At 42.6% G+C, this 16,224-nt stretch overlaps 4 protein-coding genes across 6 annotated transcripts; 1 reads left to right on the top strand and 3 right to left on the bottom strand.

The window, feature by feature from the left end:
- Nucleotides 1–16: 16 nt before the first annotated feature.
- Nucleotides 17–1,548, bottom strand: iah1 (isoamyl acetate hydrolyzing esterase 1 (putative)). Its single transcript, XM_084676661.1, has 5 exons — nt 1,388–1,548; nt 1,227–1,279; nt 932–1,083; nt 540–823; nt 17–341 (listed from the first exon to the last, which is right to left on the bottom strand). Exons 1-5 carry the CDS (start codon nt 1,448–1,450, stop codon nt 165–167), a joined length of 729 nt encoding a protein of 242 aa, XP_084532787.1. The 5' UTR covers nt 1,451–1,548; the 3' UTR covers nt 17–164.
- A 377-nt stretch (nt 1,549–1,925) lies between these two features.
- Nucleotides 1,926–5,064, bottom strand: tdh2 (L-threonine dehydrogenase 2). The gene is made up of 8 exons (XM_084683260.1): nt 4,881–5,064; nt 4,422–4,464; nt 4,262–4,332; nt 3,995–4,144; nt 3,712–3,884; nt 3,363–3,453; nt 3,003–3,272; nt 1,926–2,826 (listed from the first exon to the last, which is right to left on the bottom strand). The coding sequence occupies exons 1-8, from the start codon at nt 5,062–5,064 to the stop codon at nt 2,681–2,683; spliced, it is 1,128 nt and encodes a 375-aa protein (XP_084539386.1). The 3' UTR covers nt 1,926–2,680.
- An 862-nt stretch (nt 5,065–5,926) lies between these two features.
- LOC146299834 (myotubularin-related protein 9-like) lies at nt 5,927–11,108 on the bottom strand. 3 transcript variants are annotated; one of them, XM_084676634.1, is made up of 11 exons: nt 10,642–11,108; nt 10,340–10,396; nt 9,670–9,778; nt 9,295–9,420; nt 8,516–8,689; nt 8,046–8,263; nt 7,640–7,801; nt 7,128–7,269; nt 6,736–6,956; nt 6,464–6,615; nt 5,927–6,189 (listed from the first exon to the last, which is right to left on the bottom strand). In XM_084676634.1, exons 1-11 carry the CDS (start codon nt 10,824–10,826, stop codon nt 6,071–6,073), a joined length of 1,665 nt encoding a protein of 554 aa, XP_084532760.1. In that variant the 5' UTR covers nt 10,827–11,108; the 3' UTR covers nt 5,927–6,070. The 3 variants fall into 3 exon arrangements, with proteins under 3 accessions (XP_084532760.1, XP_084532767.1, XP_084532776.1); XM_084676641.1 differs by lacking the exon at nt 10,340–10,396 and having other exon boundaries at nt 10,642–11,107; XM_084676650.1 differs by lacking the exons at nt 10,340–10,396; nt 10,642–11,108 and adding an exon at nt 9,876–10,297.
- Nucleotides 11,109–11,774: 666 nt separating this feature from the next.
- Nucleotides 11,775–14,296, top strand: fam167b (family with sequence similarity 167 member B). The gene is made up of 2 exons (XM_084683259.1): nt 11,775–12,292; nt 12,795–14,296. Exons 1-2 carry the CDS (start codon nt 11,990–11,992, stop codon nt 13,056–13,058), a joined length of 567 nt encoding a protein of 188 aa, XP_084539385.1. The 5' UTR covers nt 11,775–11,989; the 3' UTR covers nt 13,059–14,296.
- Nucleotides 14,297–16,224: the final 1,928 nt, after the last annotated feature.

Genomic DNA, 16,224 nt, shown 5'->3' with positions numbered 1-16,224 from the left:
CCAAATGCAACTCGCATTCCAAAAATAAAATATTTTATTGTATTTTTCTATACATTTATATCAAAAGAAATTATTGCTGAATCTTAACATTCCAGATAAACTAGTCTCTGATGTGGCAATAGATGATGCTGTGTGTTAATACTAGGAAGTCTTGAATGCTGAGGTCAGCGGTCACAGAGCAAGCTGGCCTCAGGGTGTTCGGGGTCGACGTCTCCCCAGTAGGGCAGAATGAAGGGAAGATCCACCACCCTTCTCTCCAGAACCTTCCACAGCTGCTCCGCCACAAACTGGTTCCCCTTCAACGAAAGGTGGAGCCCGTCTGAGAGGAACTCTGTGAAGTCCTGTGGAAAACCAGAGGACCAAAGATGGCATCAGCATCATTCTATAATAACAGACTCTAAATTAGTGTAAATTACAATAACATCCTGGATATTAAGGGGAGTTGTACCACAGAGTATGTCTAATGTATTTGTGGTATCCATGACACCTTGTAACATGCAGACAAGGAGGGGTTTATTTGGTACATGAGAGGACCTCACCTGTCCATCTTTCTGCATGAGAGTCCAGAGGTCCAGTATGTCAGCCCCACACTGGCCAGCTGCCTGCACACACGCCTGAGCATACTGACCTGCCACTGAGTTTAGACGATTCAGGGGAGAACCCGCCAGTTCACACTCTTTCTGCCAGGCTGCCTCGTGTAGAGGAGGTGGAGTGATGAAGATTACCTTGTCAGCAGTTACGCCCACTGACACTAGGTGCCTAGCTATCTCCTTAAGGTTGTCCGAGTACTCCTGTAATGGGACATGCTGCTTTGGGTTCTTATCTGGAAAAACAATAAATAACATCTCCTTATCATGTTCAATATTTCTACAGCAGCATAAAGCTTTTTACCAGAGGCTGTGACGTTAAAGCCATCTGTGGTTGCACTTGCCTGCCAGGGCACAGTCGTTAGCTCCAAAGAAGACTGTTACTGCTGCTATTTTGTTGTGTGGACTTCTGTCGCCAGAGATAATGCGAGGAAGGATGATCTTGCCCCATCTGGAGTTGTAGCCCGACAACCCTCTATTCACCACGTCGCATTTTCTGGTAGAACAAGACAGATGTCCCCAAGATTCTAAAATGAATGTAATGTATGTGGCCTAGTAGTCAAATTTAAGCTAAGAAGCAGATACACGGATACACTGATAGAGTAAAAGTAAATACTCAGCTGTATTAGTTAAACTCACCTGGCTAGTTTATTGGCTAGATCTGATCCCCAACCGCTTGATGAGAAGGAGTACTGAAAAGGGTACAGTACGTTAGCATAACTGAGCAACTGACTAGACACAAAGTCACTACAGGCTACTATGTCCTCAATAGAATTTAATTCATTACTGCGAGTACTTACCTGAGTGATTGAGTCGCCAAATAGTATGACTTGAGGCCAAAGTATGTTTTTCAGTGTGGACATGGTTTGTCTAAACTGATTTTGGGTTCTTTATTACATTAGATTCTTTCCAAGGCCAGTTGGACTACTACTAGCGGCAAATAGTTCCAAAAATGTTTACACTTCCGGTAGGGTCCTTTTATGAAATGTTCAAAATAAAAGTCAACATATTAAAAGTAAACAGGCAAGTACACATCCTGTCACGAAACAAAATTGTTATAGTTGGCCTGGATGAACTACAAATTGTTACTTCTCAATATGATCATTTTAATAATGTATCAGCGTATAGACCTGTGTAATTGGTTGATATTGAACTAATTTATATCTACATTGTTTTTGTTGTAGACAGACACGTTTTTATCCTACCTTCCATGACAAACCATCACAGCTAAACTGACAAGTGTATTATCATATTATTATCACCCTCCATTGAAAATAATGTAATACTTGATTTTAGGATACAATTTATTTTTTTTCTGATTTAAAGTACACTGCAATTTTTATGAATTACTCACAAATGTCAGAAATTAACAGTTTTAACATTTGAAAATAAGGCTTTGCTTGAATTTGTACTCCAAATCACACAATGCTGGTAAAAGAAATGTTTGAATGTGTAGATCTACTGTTGAAGTTACATGTGAATGCAGGCATTTTGTTAACCTTGTGAGCTTTCTGAAACATTTTCAGCTATATTGTAAAATGTTTCTCACTGGCGTGTCCCTATTTATCACAACTACAGTGTATTTTTACAGTGTAACATCACTCTGTGATGTTCCATTATACCACCACTGTGCACCCAACCCCAGATACCTCTCAAATACCCTTAAAAAAAGTTTTTCTAAGCTTCTATGAATCTCATACCCTTTTTTATCACAATTAAAACAACAAAAAATGAAGATATTCACAAGAAAAGAGAATGATTGACAGTGTGATTCCCTGAATACGATTAAGGCATGCAAGTAAGAAGCAGTTTGCTGCCTGTATTTTTGGATAGTGTTCCAACTATTCCAAGTTCATGTATACATCTGGCAGGTTGGATATCAGCTTGTCAGTGTCCGGTGTTGTGATACAGGTTGCGTGCCTCTGGCTTAAGATTCAAGGTTTCTAAACAGAATTTTGGTTTACTTGCAGATGAGTCCTAGTTGGGAGAAAAGTCCGAGGTCAAAGAGGTTTTTCTGTATAGTGCAAACCCACACTGATGAGGACTTGAATGGAAAGTGTACTGGTAGCACAGTCTCAGTGGAAAAGGCTGTGCTAGCTGACTGGTAGTCCGTCATTGGCTCTCTTGTTGCGGATGGATGTGATCATATCTATCACCAGCTCTTCAAGACCGTAGTCTGGTTTCCAACCCCAATCTCTCCGAGCATTGGAATCGTCAAATCTCACTGGCCAGCTGTCAGCTGCAGGTAGTCAAGATTTAGATCATTGAAAAATACAGTAGCAGAATGTATTCCTCACATGTATTATTATAATTCTAAAGGTCACCAAGGATCAAAGGTTCATATACTGTAGTCTGGAACACTTTTTACACAGCCTGAATTGGCCTGAATAAGCCCCACTCTGTCTATTAACATACCGATGGTCTGGCGGACAGAGTCAGGTTTGTAGGTGACCTTGAGGTGTGGCAGGTGCTTGCGGATCTCCTGTGCCACCTCTTCTGGGGTGAAGCTCATGGCATCGATGTTGTAGGTGCGCAGCGATAGCTGACACTTCGGGGCCTGCATGAACTCTACAGTGGCGCGGTGGCAGTCGGCAATGTGCATCATGGGAAGGCGGGTGTCGGGACGCAAGTAGCACTCGTGATGTCCACTGCTGACGGCATCGTGGAAGATCTGAACAGCATAGTCTGGGGAGAGGGAATCACTCATGTTTAGATCTTATTGATATTCACTATATGTTTCATAGTGATGTTTACTGCTGATTGGATAGCAGTGACCTGTTGTTCCTCCACCAGGCTGTGTGGTAGCTGAGATCACACCAGGGTAGCGTAGGCAACGGAAGTCCAGTCCATATTTATGGTGGAGGTACTGATGGACAAGGAGTAAACACGGGAAGTAGACCAATAATCAACTAGTTTATGTACTGTATGTGGTCACTCATGTGGTCCACTCCAACCTGAAACATATTATCTACTCAAAAATGAAACATTTCAAATAGTGACTTCATGCACCAAGACTCCCAGCAACTAAGGCATTTACAACTCGACACAACATTTACGATGTGTCTTTGCCTGTGTCTGCTTAATGTGTATGCATGCATTAGTGTTAGGCATGCATAGACCACACCTCCCCCATTAGTTCTCCATGCACTTTGGACACCCCATAGATGGTGCGAGGCCTCTGGACACACAGATCAGGTGCGGGGTCACGGGGGGAGGAAGGACCAAAGGCTCCGATGGTGCTGGGCACAAAGAGACGTAAGCAGTTCTCCAGAGCCAGATCCAGCACATTGTGAAGGCCTGGGAATACAACAAGAGGGAGAAATAAGCTGTAAACAAACAACACAGTGAAGGAGTCAGGCCAGCTCAGCATATTGAACATGGCGTGTGTGTATGATATTCAAGCTGACCTGTGATGTTGATCTTGCGTGCCAAGGCGACGTTGGCCTCGCCAACGGCACTCAGCAGGGCGCTGTAATGCACCATCCAGGTGATGCGATTGTTGACAATCAGCTCCCGTAGGCTCTTGTAGTCAAGCACATCGGCATACACAAATGGACCTGTGCGGGTGGGATGAGATAGATGGGATGTAGCGTGCAATGAAGATAACGTGAAGCCCAACAAGTAGGTGATTTTGATTGAGGAAATGGAGACTTGAATGACTCCCTCTGGCTTACCACTACTGAACACCTCTGATGGAGGCTTCTTGATATCTGAGAGGATAACGTTATCTCTTCCATATTGTTTCCTATGAGTCAAAGACATGCACAAATGAACATGATCTAACCTTTGTTCAAATCTGCCGCAAATGTACATCCAGAAGGAAAAATCTCTCACCTCAACATTTGGGCAAGCCCCACACCTAACTGTCCAAGACCACCTTTTAATGGGGAACAAATAATACAAATACAGTTAGAAAATGATAACAGGTCAGGTAATAAATTAATCTGCAACTTGTTTCAAAATTGCAGAGAATAACCAGATTATCTATAGACTAACTGTCACACTTTGTTCAACCTTTCTGTTTTTACCAGAGCTTTATCTAAAGACAAAAACCAACGACCAGCCACCAGCTATTATTCTCCACCCTGTCTCTTTCTGGATCTTTTATGTCACCAGCACAGTCTGCTCACCGCCTATTGTAATGAGTGTAAATAGCTTTCACTGGACACTGAAAACAACTCGAAAACCTGACATATTACGCCTGCAGTCTAATGTTGATAGCACCACAGGACACAGAATACTATTTGCAATGTAACAAGTAAGGTTGTTCAGCATAGAGTTAAATGAAATCACCTGTAATGAGGACCCTCGGGTTGTCCTCCAGAGGCTCGCTGCTCTCCTGACTGTTCCATCTGCTCATTTGTCTCGGCGTCCAACTAAAGCTTCGGGACGGCAAGCAACGCGCGCGGCTGAGACAGTCGCAGCACAACGAACCGGACAGTGCCGAAGCCAAAAAGTGCCGCACACCCGATAACATGTCGAGGTGCAGGTGAAAAGCTGTAAACCTACAACAAACTGTGAGCTATACTACTACATAATAATACATTATTATTACATTCAGTCAAACTAGACAATAAGCAGCTTTGGTTTAGAATGAAACAAATCATTCAATTCTGAAAACATCTTCGTACAGATCAATGCCTCCGAAATAACAAGAAGTAACGTTGTGATAATACATTGAGAAATATTACCTGTGTGTTGATCAAAACCTGAAAACTGTGCCAGGTGATGGGACGCCCAGTTGTTGATCCAAATACAATTTTAGCCTACTGTACGGAAAAACGCAAAACCTACACTTGACTGCTAAACTAATTTTTGATTATAAAACTGATTTAATAGTTTTCAACTGTAAGAATTAAAAGATTACCCTCCTATTGGTCACTGATTAGGCGCACCGAGCAACCATTGGGTACATAAGCAGGCAGAGAAGGTCATGCTGGGATACGTGGTTTTCCTCGTTTGTGATATAATCCCGAGAGCAGGTGTCCCTGGACTGAAGAGGACTACAGTCTCCAGCTTGCAAAGCTCCGCTGGGAAAACATGCTGACTCATTGCTCACAGAGGATTTGTATTGTGTGTATTGTTTAGCTGAGCTTAACAAAACGGTTACTCCAATAATAATATTACAATGTTAATATAACAATCACATAATTAAAATGTTATTATTTAATTATTATTAAAAATCTATATAATTAATGTACTTAAAATAGGAATAATGCAAGAAACAATATGTAGCCTACCAATTACAACTGAAATGAGATTGGCAATATAAAATATGGAAAAACATGTGATTGTGATCTTTTAAAAGGTTATTGAATTAAGCAAGACAAATACACGTGTTACAAAAACAAATTATTTATAAAACAAAGGTTATAAACATTCAGACAAAGGTTTTACTATAAAAAAAAATTACACAGTTTAACAGTAGGATACTTTAAATAATCAACATCAAATGTGTCTTTGGAATGGATGAACTAGAACGGTTATGGGTCAAGTTCCCCTGACGCTCGACCTGCTCCGCGACACTCAAGGACAAGGTTGCGTATTTCCTCCTGAGCCTCTTCAAGGTGTCGAGTGTGTTGTGTCCACCTCAAAAACAGACCTGTTGATTCAGACAAGAACATAGAAAATCAGTAAAATACACTTTTGAACTATAATTACTGCTATATAGTTAGGGTTCTCCAGATGTCAAGTGATGATTAAGGAATGAAGCTATTTATATACTCACAAATCACAAAAAAAAATACATCAGTAGTGATTAACATTCACAGATAAATAATATGGCACACAGGACTATACCCCCCAATACTGTTGATTTAGGCCTTGAAATTCAGTATGTTTCCATGAGAAGACCCAGATATGTTCCTTGAGCTCACCTCTCCAGAGCTGCAAGGACTGGGGCTGGACAGAGGGCCAGATGGCCAGCTCTGTGGGCTCATACAGGGGGTTTGAATAGCAGTCCCTCTCCCTATGTGTCAACAGAGCCTGGAACAGACAGTGGGTTCTCTCCTTCACACCCAGAGCACACCTGAGGAGATGGAAAGAGAGAGAGAGAGTGATAGGGACAGGCAAGTAAAGTGAGAGTGTAAACGACCAGACAAACTCAGACCTAAGCCTTAAAGGAGTGGAGAGCTGGAGGGGGACTCACCTCTCCTGGTCAGAGTTGCAGAGGAAGGTGCCATAGTTGGAGGCATAGGCATCTGAGGCCAGCCGTATGAGCAGGGCCTCAGAGAAGCCCATGGCCAGGGGGAACTGGTGGGCTAGCTGCCATACACAGTCCAGCAGCAGCAGGAACACTGGGGCCTCCTGTCTGATACGGGCGTGGGAGTAGGCAGAGTGGGCGCAGCGCTGCTGGAACGGGTGGCCAGCCTGGACACACACACACAAATAAACACACACAAATACAAGCCAACGCACACCAACACACAAGAGAAGCATCATCACACACAGGAAAAAAGGAAGGTCATTCAGTGAGATGAACGCTGACATTGGGAAGATGTGATATCCTGCCGCGGGCCTGCAGTGAAACATGAGTCTCACCTGCACCCACTCCCTCTCCAGCAGAGCCAGAAAGCCAGGCAGTGTGCGTGAGCTTGGGTCCAGGATCAGCCGGGCCAGGGAGCTCACCAGCAGAGTGGTGTCTGTCCCCTCAGAACCATGGACCAGAACCGAGTGGCCATCCCTGGACACAGAGAACCATACAGCAACGCATTACAACTTCACTGTCAATTTGTCTCAACTGAAATGTTTACCTGGTTACTCTGTCTCAGTGCAGCACGTAGCATTTTGTTAACAACATTTACAGGGGAATATTTTAGGCTGTGAGCATCCAAAAAATAACAATTGATTGGATTTAAGTTAGAAGGATCAAATGTGTGTGTTGTTACAGATACAGTATACGGTTAGTGATACAAATGAACAGAATGAAGGTAACAGAGAATACAAAAACGGTGAAAAGCAGTTATACATCAAAACCTCAAGAACATATGTATGCTCAATGTGTATGCTTGCTCAAGAGAGTGCTATGGTGGCAGATACTCCTGCGGCTGTACCTCTCCACACACTCTGCAGCGAGGCCAGCTGTGGCCAGGGCATTGTGAACATGACTCAGCCACTTGGAGTTCTCCAGCTTGCTGAGCCAGCGGTCCACACTGTCAGAGTGGTCCTCACAGGCCTCCACTAGCTTGATTAGACTCTCCTGGAGCACCTTCCCTCTGAGGAAGCACACACACATTTTATTGAATTTCAGTGGCAGGTCACACTATAATGGAACTCTTAATAATAAATGGTATTATGATATTACATTTACAAAATCCCATGCTTACTCTCAACTCTCAATGTCGCTCTTTCTCCCTCATACCCACACGCACGCACGCTCACACAAACACATGCACACACACACACATGCACACACACGCATGCAAGCACCCTTCTCCTCTCTTGCTCCCAGCAGCACACCTTTCCAGTTGCCTGTGCAGCCTCTTCCAGCAGCTGTAGCTGGATTTGGACTCAAAGCCGCCCCCTGTCATCCTCGCCTGCTGAGCCTGCTGGCTGGAGCGGGTGTCGATAATGTAACCCTTCTCTGATCTGTCAATCACAGCCTGGAGGAGGAGCTCATCCTCCCTGCAGCGCTTCCTATTGGCTCCTGTCAGGGGCTGACTGCTGCGCATGATGACCTGGAAAACACATGAGTCAGGGAGTTTAACTGTCTGTTAACTGTCACATACGTTCCTCTATGAATTACACTGTAATTACATGGAGGTGTATATATGTGAATGCATACTGGTTTTGTGCGTAGCTGTATATGCCCATGTCACTGCATGTGTGTGTGTGCAGAATGTGTGTGTACATTCTTTTGTGACACTTGTATCCGCACATGTATGAACATGTACTACTGTGTGTTTGTGTGTGAGTGTGTGTGTCCTCACCATGCCGTTAGGCTTGTGGTAATAGCAAAGCACAGGGAAGCGCCCCCATTGTCTGAACTTGGCCACCTTTATGAGGGCCTCATCATCAATGGCCCTGGGGACGATCACAGCAGAGGGGTAGGATGGACACACACAGTAGTCCCTGTTGACATGACTCAGCCTCCAATGGTCGTTCTGCATAAGGAGACCACAATGATAAATTAACTATTATTATAGGTATAACTCAGTTGTATAATGTTTGACTGTAGATTAAGAGCAGGTTCAAATCCCCTGACCCCAAACATACATATTTTACTGACAACATACTGTATATATCCTACACTTAAATACTGGGGAAAACCAGTTGAACGAGAGGACAGAAAAGGATGATATAGCTAAGCATGACTGAGACTGGTGTCAAACTGATGGCTATATATCCTCTATGTCTGTTCTGTGCAGTTCTCATGCAGTAAGTGACACCAGATGCTTGTGGCTGTGACGCGTGAGTTTGGATCTAAGCAGCAGGACATGTAATACATTCTGACCCCTGCAATGAGCTTGCCAAGTGTTTTTCCTGTGAGAATGGATTCTGGACTCTGTGTGTGTGTCCAGGTGGCCACTCGTTCCAGAAGCGCCACGCTCACTCAGCTTGCTGCCACGCCCGTCTCCGACAGGAGGCTCCAGTGGTCTTGTTGCTGCCTGATTGTGTGAGCCCCTGGCCTGGTCTGTTTGTCAGTGTATGCCTGTGTGCATGTGCATATGTGTGGATGCGCATGCATTTGTGTATGTATGTGTTTTACCAGATCCTCCATTTGAGCGTAGTCTTGCTCAGTGGATGAGAGGCCCCACTGGCTTTGCAGACTGAAACCAGAAGGTCTGTAGAAGAAGGGATACGTGTGTGACACTGTCTCCAGAGACGAGAGAGTCTAGGGAGAGAGAGACAAACTGTGTTTTGAGTGTTACCACAGCTTTAGTGTTACCACACCTGTAGTGTTACCACACCTTACCGGATGTCTTGTTGTATCTTACTCAACAGTTTTGCACAAAAAACAGAAACAGAGAAAGCAAGAGTGTGTGTGTGGGGGGTGGGGGGAGGGGGTACTGACAAAAAAGGAAATGGTTTACTTCTCAATATCCTCTGAAACTTGTAGATTCCATCAGTTTGTGTATTGTACCTCAATAGAGTGGGCGATGTTAAGACACTCTTCCATACCCGGGATGTCCAACTGGAGAACACACAGGTCCTTACACCGGAGGGTGATTGTCCCAGATGACCCAGTTGGCCTTTAAGGAAACACACATACAAACATAGTAACACACGCACACACATATAAATACACATAGACACACACAAATATCATCACACTGGCCTTTATCTCACCCCACACATAATATGCCCTTCCCCCATCCCTAGAACTCCACAGCCTGCAAAACAAAATCTTGCAGCAAGAAAGGCAACAAAAAAGCAACACAGAGGCCAACACAGGGGGGAGTTCTACACGTTGACAGTTTAATGGGGCCCCTTTACCCATCAATATCAACCCTTTGACTGTAATGGTATGTTCCCAACAAGCTACAGTAATTCATGATTCATGGGTTTAAATGAACATTTTAGTTTCTGCCTTTATGCAAAGCGGTTTGACTTGAAGCGAACACAAAACATGGTTTTAGGAGAGAAAGCATGTCAAACGTTGAAAGCCGTACAATATCGGAAAACAGTACAAAAACAGACAACCATGACGCCTGAAAATGAGAGAGGCTCTATACTGTATGTTTTGCAGCACAATGCTGTGTGATGTCCTGCAAAGCATACAAACACACATAGCGGCACACACAATGTCCAACCTTTCACTCTGGACTGAACTAGAGAAGAGGCTGGAATAGCCTAACAGGTTTTCCACACTGGTTAAAGAGAGAAAGAGAGAGAGTGCATGGGATGGATCTTGAGTGAAGAGATAATCAGACATCTACTGACACTAGAAGGACAGTGAAGAATGGGAAAAACGTTCATTGTAGACAACGTTGAATATCATAATTATAGCCAAACGTTTGTCACAATCAAATTAGTTGTCTTCTATCCTTGAAGCTCTGAGGTTGTGTCTGATCCTGTAGTTAATTTGTGTCCATGTAGAGGTGAACTTTCTTACCTCTTCTCAATGGAATCAATGTTTCTGAGAAGTACCAAGACCTGTTTTGGACTGTCTCCATCCCTGTCAGAGAACAGAAGGTGATGCCCTGTCACACATAAAGTCCCTTTCATCGGAGCATGTGACGGCCGTCGTAGGACAACATCTTCAATGTTGGCCGTTTTGATGTGCTCCGAAAACTCCATCTCTGGCGCCTACGCGCAAAAAGAGGAAAACCGAAAGCTATTCGGTTTGACAAAACGTCTTCCGCGAACGAACTGTTTGGTCGCAAAATAAATTCACTTCGCCTCTCTTATCTTGATTATTTGTAAAGAACGAAAAGAATCTCGAAATGAACTTCATTTCTCCAACATGGAAAAAGAGGTGTGTCGGTCCATAATATCGACTTGCTGCAGTGTTTGCCTGGCGATAAAGGACCTAATAATAGCGACGCCTTTCAGTTTGTGAGAGAGCTCACACCTTATTGAAAGGCCAAGTATGCTTTTCACAAAATGTGACCACAACTTGTGGTAAGAGAAGAAGTCATCATTTCCTGGAAGCAGTAGTGAGAGGACAAACTGTCAGGTTATAAACCCTTCCTAAGAAGGTTTCGTGTCTGTAATGATCGGATTTTTAAATTCTTATTTAATGAGATCCATAATGTGTCAGTTGTCCGATAAGCGTTCCCTTACCAAACTCCCAACAATAAAATAATTTTGCACATGCTGTGCTTAGATAATGTTTTCGTAAATAACCACTAGATGGTGTCATTAGGCTACGTTGAACAAAAGATGAGTAGTTCATTTCCAAATAGGCCTCTGTGTGACTTTTTTCTGTAATCCTTATGGTTCCGTGGTGTGCCTGGAAAGGTAACAGTGAAAGAGATTGCATATTTTATAACAATATGTTTGATATGGAGACAAAGTTTAATAGTAGGGTATTCCCCCCCCCCCCCAAAAAAAAAAAAATGAAGGTTAATGTCAATATCAGTAAAAAAAAAAAAAAATGATATTCCAATGTTATAATGAACAACGTCTTCACTAATAATAAATACTGCCCTTAGTAATAATGTTAGGTGGGGCCTGTAAGTACTGCCTGCCAGTACAAAATAAAATGAAAGTGATCGTGTGGATATGAGGAAAGTTACGGAGACACCTCTCTCAACTCGGGATAGCCTATGGGCGGTCACTCTCTGACACTACAAAGTACAAGTATTATAGTGCACTCCAATAAGAACTGGACAACCCTCTTAATACAGGACAGTAAGCGCTTTAGGAATCTGGGAATATCTAATTCAGCCTTGTTTGCAGCCGCAGAATTACAGTTTACCTTTACGCGTTAAACTTTCCACACAAATTCAGCACTTGCAATGGATTTCAAAGAACTTGGAGGAGAAGAAAACTGTGAGGGAGACACAGAGGATTTAGATAGTGTGAAAGCGCTTACTGAAAAACTGAAATTACAAACTCGCAGACCTTCATATTTTGAATGGCAAGAGCGTTTACAGAGCCGGCCATGGAAGGAGAACGCAGATGATCCTCAACAAGACTCTGCACAGAAAGTTACTCTTTTACCTGAAATTATACGTGATGAGAACTCTGAACTAGTAGTGCGCAACATATGCGGCTTTGATACAATTGACGATGCTTTGGACTTTATTAGGAAAGAACTGGTGAGTCAACGAAATAGTTTGGATTGTTGTGAAATTATATTCCTCTATGATACTTGGATAGAGAGCATGGTGCATAGTATTAAAAATACACGGACATATAGGCTAATCGTATGTCTAATTAAAATTGGTCGGATTATATGGTTCGTATTAGGCTAAAATGAAACATAGGCCCTTTGTTTTATTTAAATGTATTGTTTTAGATTCCATTGGCGTTCGCCTTGTGTCTTCAGTGTTTTTCATAATTTTTGGTCAGTGCTTGAACGCCTACTAACAATATATTACAGTAGGTCTACTCGTGGCTTTGCATCTTGTTGAACAAACACACGAAACACAATTACCACGCTTTCAATCGCCAAAAAATCTATGCCAGTCATGCGTATATTAACTGTATCAATGCTAAATCGGTCGAAGATATAACTCCTGTATTAGTCTACATTATTTGTTATTTATTACTAATCTATCTCTCTACAACTCTGCTCCCTCCCTGCCTCTACTTCCACAGCGGGAGATGCAGCTGCAGGACAACCGACTGGCCCGTCAGCTCATCCGTCTGCGCGTGGAGATACACCGTCTGAAAGTGGAGCAGATTTGTCACCGGCACAAGGAGATGCTGGATGACGCAACCTATGAGCTCGAGGAGTGTGGAGAGGAGTCGGACCTGCTGTGCGACATCCCCATGAAGGCCGCGTTTGCCCTGTCGACACCGCTCAAACACTTGGGCCTCACCAAGATGAACATCAACTCCCGACGCTTCTCTCTCTGTTAAAAACTAAGTAGACCTTTAATTCTTGTATCTGTTTTGCAGGTTATTGGCTTCACACTACTGCAGATGTTGTTTCACAGCATTTAGGGAACAATAGTTGACAGAGCTCTTAGTCGGTAATTAACCATGGGAGGAAATATAGATGACTGCTATGATATGTTTTTGTGTTTTGTCATGGCATGAGAGAGACGCCAAGTGGGGGGACACACCCTGCAAAGAAGTACCTTTATTAGTCCCCTCATGCTCAGGGCCCCTGTTTTGAAGTGTGGATCAAAGAAGATTGTGTAAAATAGTAACAGAAATAAATGGCGGAATAGGAGGAGTACAGTGACTCAGGGTCCAGTGTTCTAGGTATTATGAGTCATTGATTGGACAGGATCAGAACTTCTGAGGGGACAGAGATGCCTAGAGCATCATAAAGTAGCCTCATGCTGTGTCTCTTCCATGTCCACTGTAATGTCTTCATGGGGAATCCCACACCCAAGTCAGTACCTCAGACAGATAGAAATACGGACATCTAAACACTGGGAAAGGAAAACTTAGTGTGGTAAAACAGCTCTGACCCATGCAGAGAGCCACAGGGAAAATGGGTCTGGCTGAGTCCCAGACACCAGTCCCACAGGAAACATAGAGGGTCACGCTCCAGCATTCTGACACCTCTTCTTCATCAACCAAAAATAACACTGACTTCTCCAAGGTCAGGACTGCAACGATAGGGCCTAATAGAGGCTATGACCTATGCAAGTTTGCTATGAGATTTAGTTTCCATTCCATTGTCCAGATGTTGTGCAGTACAATGCTTAGTGTACAGCATGGCAGTCTCAATGTAATACTGAATTCCATAGACAGCACAGTGTTTCAGCACATAAATAGTATAAGATTAACAGGATGTGCTTCTTACGTTGAAATATATTAATGCTTTTGGTTCTCAGGGAGAGAAGGTGAACAGATAAAATAATAGATGGGTAACACTTACTGCAAGTCGCTCTGGATAAGAGCGTCTGCTAAATGACTGCTAAATGACTAAATGTAATACAATGATCTGTGTTACAGATAGTAAAGTGAGTTTCTGTTTCTCTGTATCTCCAATGTGTGTGGGAAATAAAACAACCTCAGACAGACTGGTGTTTTGGGTGCAGTTGTAATACGTTTATATTGTTAGGGGTTTCACATGTAAAGATGTAAAATATTTTTGATAATAAATGAAATGAATTGGAGAAAGTGGATATCAACATGTTAAAGTTTTGATTTCTTTGAGTCTGTTTGCCTATATGTCTGTGTCTGTCTGTCAATCAACATCTAGGCTGAAGGACCTTAGTGCTTGTGCAGGTTTAATCTGTCTACAATGCTGAATTTCTTCAACAACGACAATACATTATGCTAGTATACTAGCAAAGCCCGGAAGGAATGCTCCACCCCACAGACAAAAGTGTCATACATGATTAGCACAACGTGCAACCAAATACAGTATGACATACTGTGCTCAATTTCATATGTAATGGATGCTCAAGCACATATAATGTGGAGTTCTACTTTTTAGAGGTGACCTCATCCATGACGTATGTGATAGAGATAGTGAAGAATAAATGGTACTGTTGAGAATGATACGATATAGAGGATGCACATTATCTGAAAATTCGTACCTTGAGGCTTAACTCTATTTTAGACTACTGTGATAATCCTGTGCTCATATTTCTCATACAGCTCACCTACTGTAACTAATATTCACCAACAACCTGCAGATATGTTATGTTTAACACTAGTATAAATACAGTCAATGATAATCAGTATAGACTATACTCTAAATATATATTAGAGAAACTATATAATAGAGGCTATTGATATGTACATAATCATTTTAGCCTGTAGTTCTCTTCTGCTTTTTTAGTATACACAAACAGCATACACAAAAAGAATACATTCAATTAAAAAATGTATTTCTAAAATATTAGGTCACTCAAACATGTCAAGTGTAACCATCTGCTACATAGAGTACGGTTTCTCCTGGGAAGGTCAGAGTTCGGTTGGGGCTGTCTCTGCTCTCTGTACACTTGGATGCTGTAAAGATTGGATGGCAGGTTCTCACAGAGGAGCATTACAATGTATTGCCCCCTTGGGAAAACATCAGATAGCTATTTGAATACCGACAATATACAAACAAATGTTCAGTTTCAATTGCAGGCTTCTGGCTTGTTTGTAAACAGATAGTGAGCTAGTACACTGATATAGACATTGCTCTCAACACAGAAGAATTATCTTGTCATGGAACTCCTAAATCAGGAAGTACATTACATTTACATTTAGCAGAAGCTCTTATCCAGAGCGCCTTACAGAAAGTACAGGGACTATCCCCCCGAGGCAAGTAGGGTGAAGTGCCTTGGCCAAGGACACAATGTCATTTGTCACTGCCAGAAATTGAACCGGCAACCTTCTGATTAGTAGCCCGATTCCCTAACCGCTCAGCCACCTTACTCCTACAAGTAAACAGACAAGATGAACATAAGCTGATAAAATGTAATATTTCCTGTGATTTTATGGTTTAATAGATGAAGACAAAAAAACATACATTTATGAGGCTGAGTAGAACCATCTAGCTGTTACCTGGAAGAAGGATCATCAGTTCTTTGTTTTTGTGTAGGAATTAACACTTCATTTGAAACGCTAAGCAGATGATTAACACCTGCATTGTACACACTACAGAGCAATGTGAAGCAGAGGACCTGGAACACGTGCTGCACTGATAGTATCTAGACAAACATCAGATGCGTCAGAGATGAGATTTTAAACCAACAATTTGGAAACAAGTGACAAGGGATGCAGATGTGGGAGCAGGAATACCCCTCAGAGAAACTCACTGCACCCACTGACTTTGACGCATGGTTGTGTGGGGGGATATCAGTTGTGGATATTCAGATTCTGTGCTGGGTTCTCTGTCAAGTGCTGGTTTAGTAAATGTATTCAATTCAAATTCAATTCCAACGGCCCCTGGGATCCCATCAATGCTATGAGTTTACTAGTAAGAAGATAATAAGTTGCACATGCTTCTGTCTTGGATCTGTGTAAACCTTTGAAGTTCTCCGAAAAGTCCAAACTCAGACTTCTTACTGGAATTTGATTATTCGTGGCACCAGCTCAATAACCGTTGCCTAATACTAAAACCAGATCAAAT

The sequence above is a fragment of the Hypomesus nipponensis genome, chromosome 3 (assembly GCF_054491055.1).
Source record: "Hypomesus nipponensis isolate SF chromosome 3, ASM5449105v1, whole genome shotgun sequence".
Lineage (NCBI taxonomy): Eukaryota > Metazoa > Chordata > Actinopteri > Osmeriformes > Osmeridae > Hypomesus > Hypomesus nipponensis.
Note: the sequence above shows the minus strand (reverse complement) of the source record. Positions and strands in the feature narration are given on the sequence as shown.

Excerpts from the sequence above, each read along its gene's own strand:
- iah1 (XM_084676661.1), bottom strand. The coding sequence starts at position 1,450 with ATGTCCACACTGAAAAACATACTTTGGCCTCAAGTCATACTATTTGGC. Across the intron at positions 824-931 it reads TAACGACTGTGCCCTGGCAG|ATAAGAACCCAAAGCAGCAT; the intron begins GCAAGTGCAACC and ends TTGTTTTTCCAG. Across the intron at positions 342-539 it reads TCATGCAGAAAGATGGACAG|GACTTCACAGAGTTCCTCTC; the intron begins GTGAGGTCCTCT and ends GGTTTTCCACAG.
- tdh2 (XM_084683260.1), bottom strand. The coding sequence starts at position 5,064 with ATGTTATCGGGTGTGCGGCACTTTTTGGCTTCGGCACTGTCCGGTTCG. Across the intron at positions 4,465-4,880 it reads CCCGAGGGTCCTCATTACAG|GTGGTCTTGGACAGTTAGGT; the intron begins GTGATTTCATTT and ends CCCCATTAAAAG. Across the intron at positions 3,454-3,711 it reads ATGGAGAACTAATGGGGGAG|TACCTCCACCATAAATATGG; the intron begins GTGTGGTCTATG and ends CTTGTCCATCAG.
- LOC146299834 (XM_084676634.1), bottom strand. The coding sequence starts at position 10,826 with ATGGAGTTTTCGGAGCACATCAAAACGGCCAACATTGAAGATGTTGTC. Across the intron at positions 10,397-10,641 it reads ATTGATTCCATTGAGAAGAG|TGTGGAAAACCTGTTAGGCT; the intron begins GTAAGAAAGTTC and ends CTCTTTAACCAG. Across the intron at positions 9,779-10,339 it reads AGTTCAGTCCAGAGTGAAAG|GCCAACTGGGTCATCTGGGA; the intron begins GTTGGACATTGT and ends GTTTCCTTAAAG.
- fam167b (XM_084683259.1), top strand. The coding sequence starts at position 11,990 with ATGGATTTCAAAGAACTTGGAGGAGAAGAAAACTGTGAGGGAGACACA. Across the intron at positions 12,293-12,794 it reads ACTTTATTAGGAAAGAACTG|CGGGAGATGCAGCTGCAGGA; the intron begins GTGAGTCAACGA and ends CTACTTCCACAG.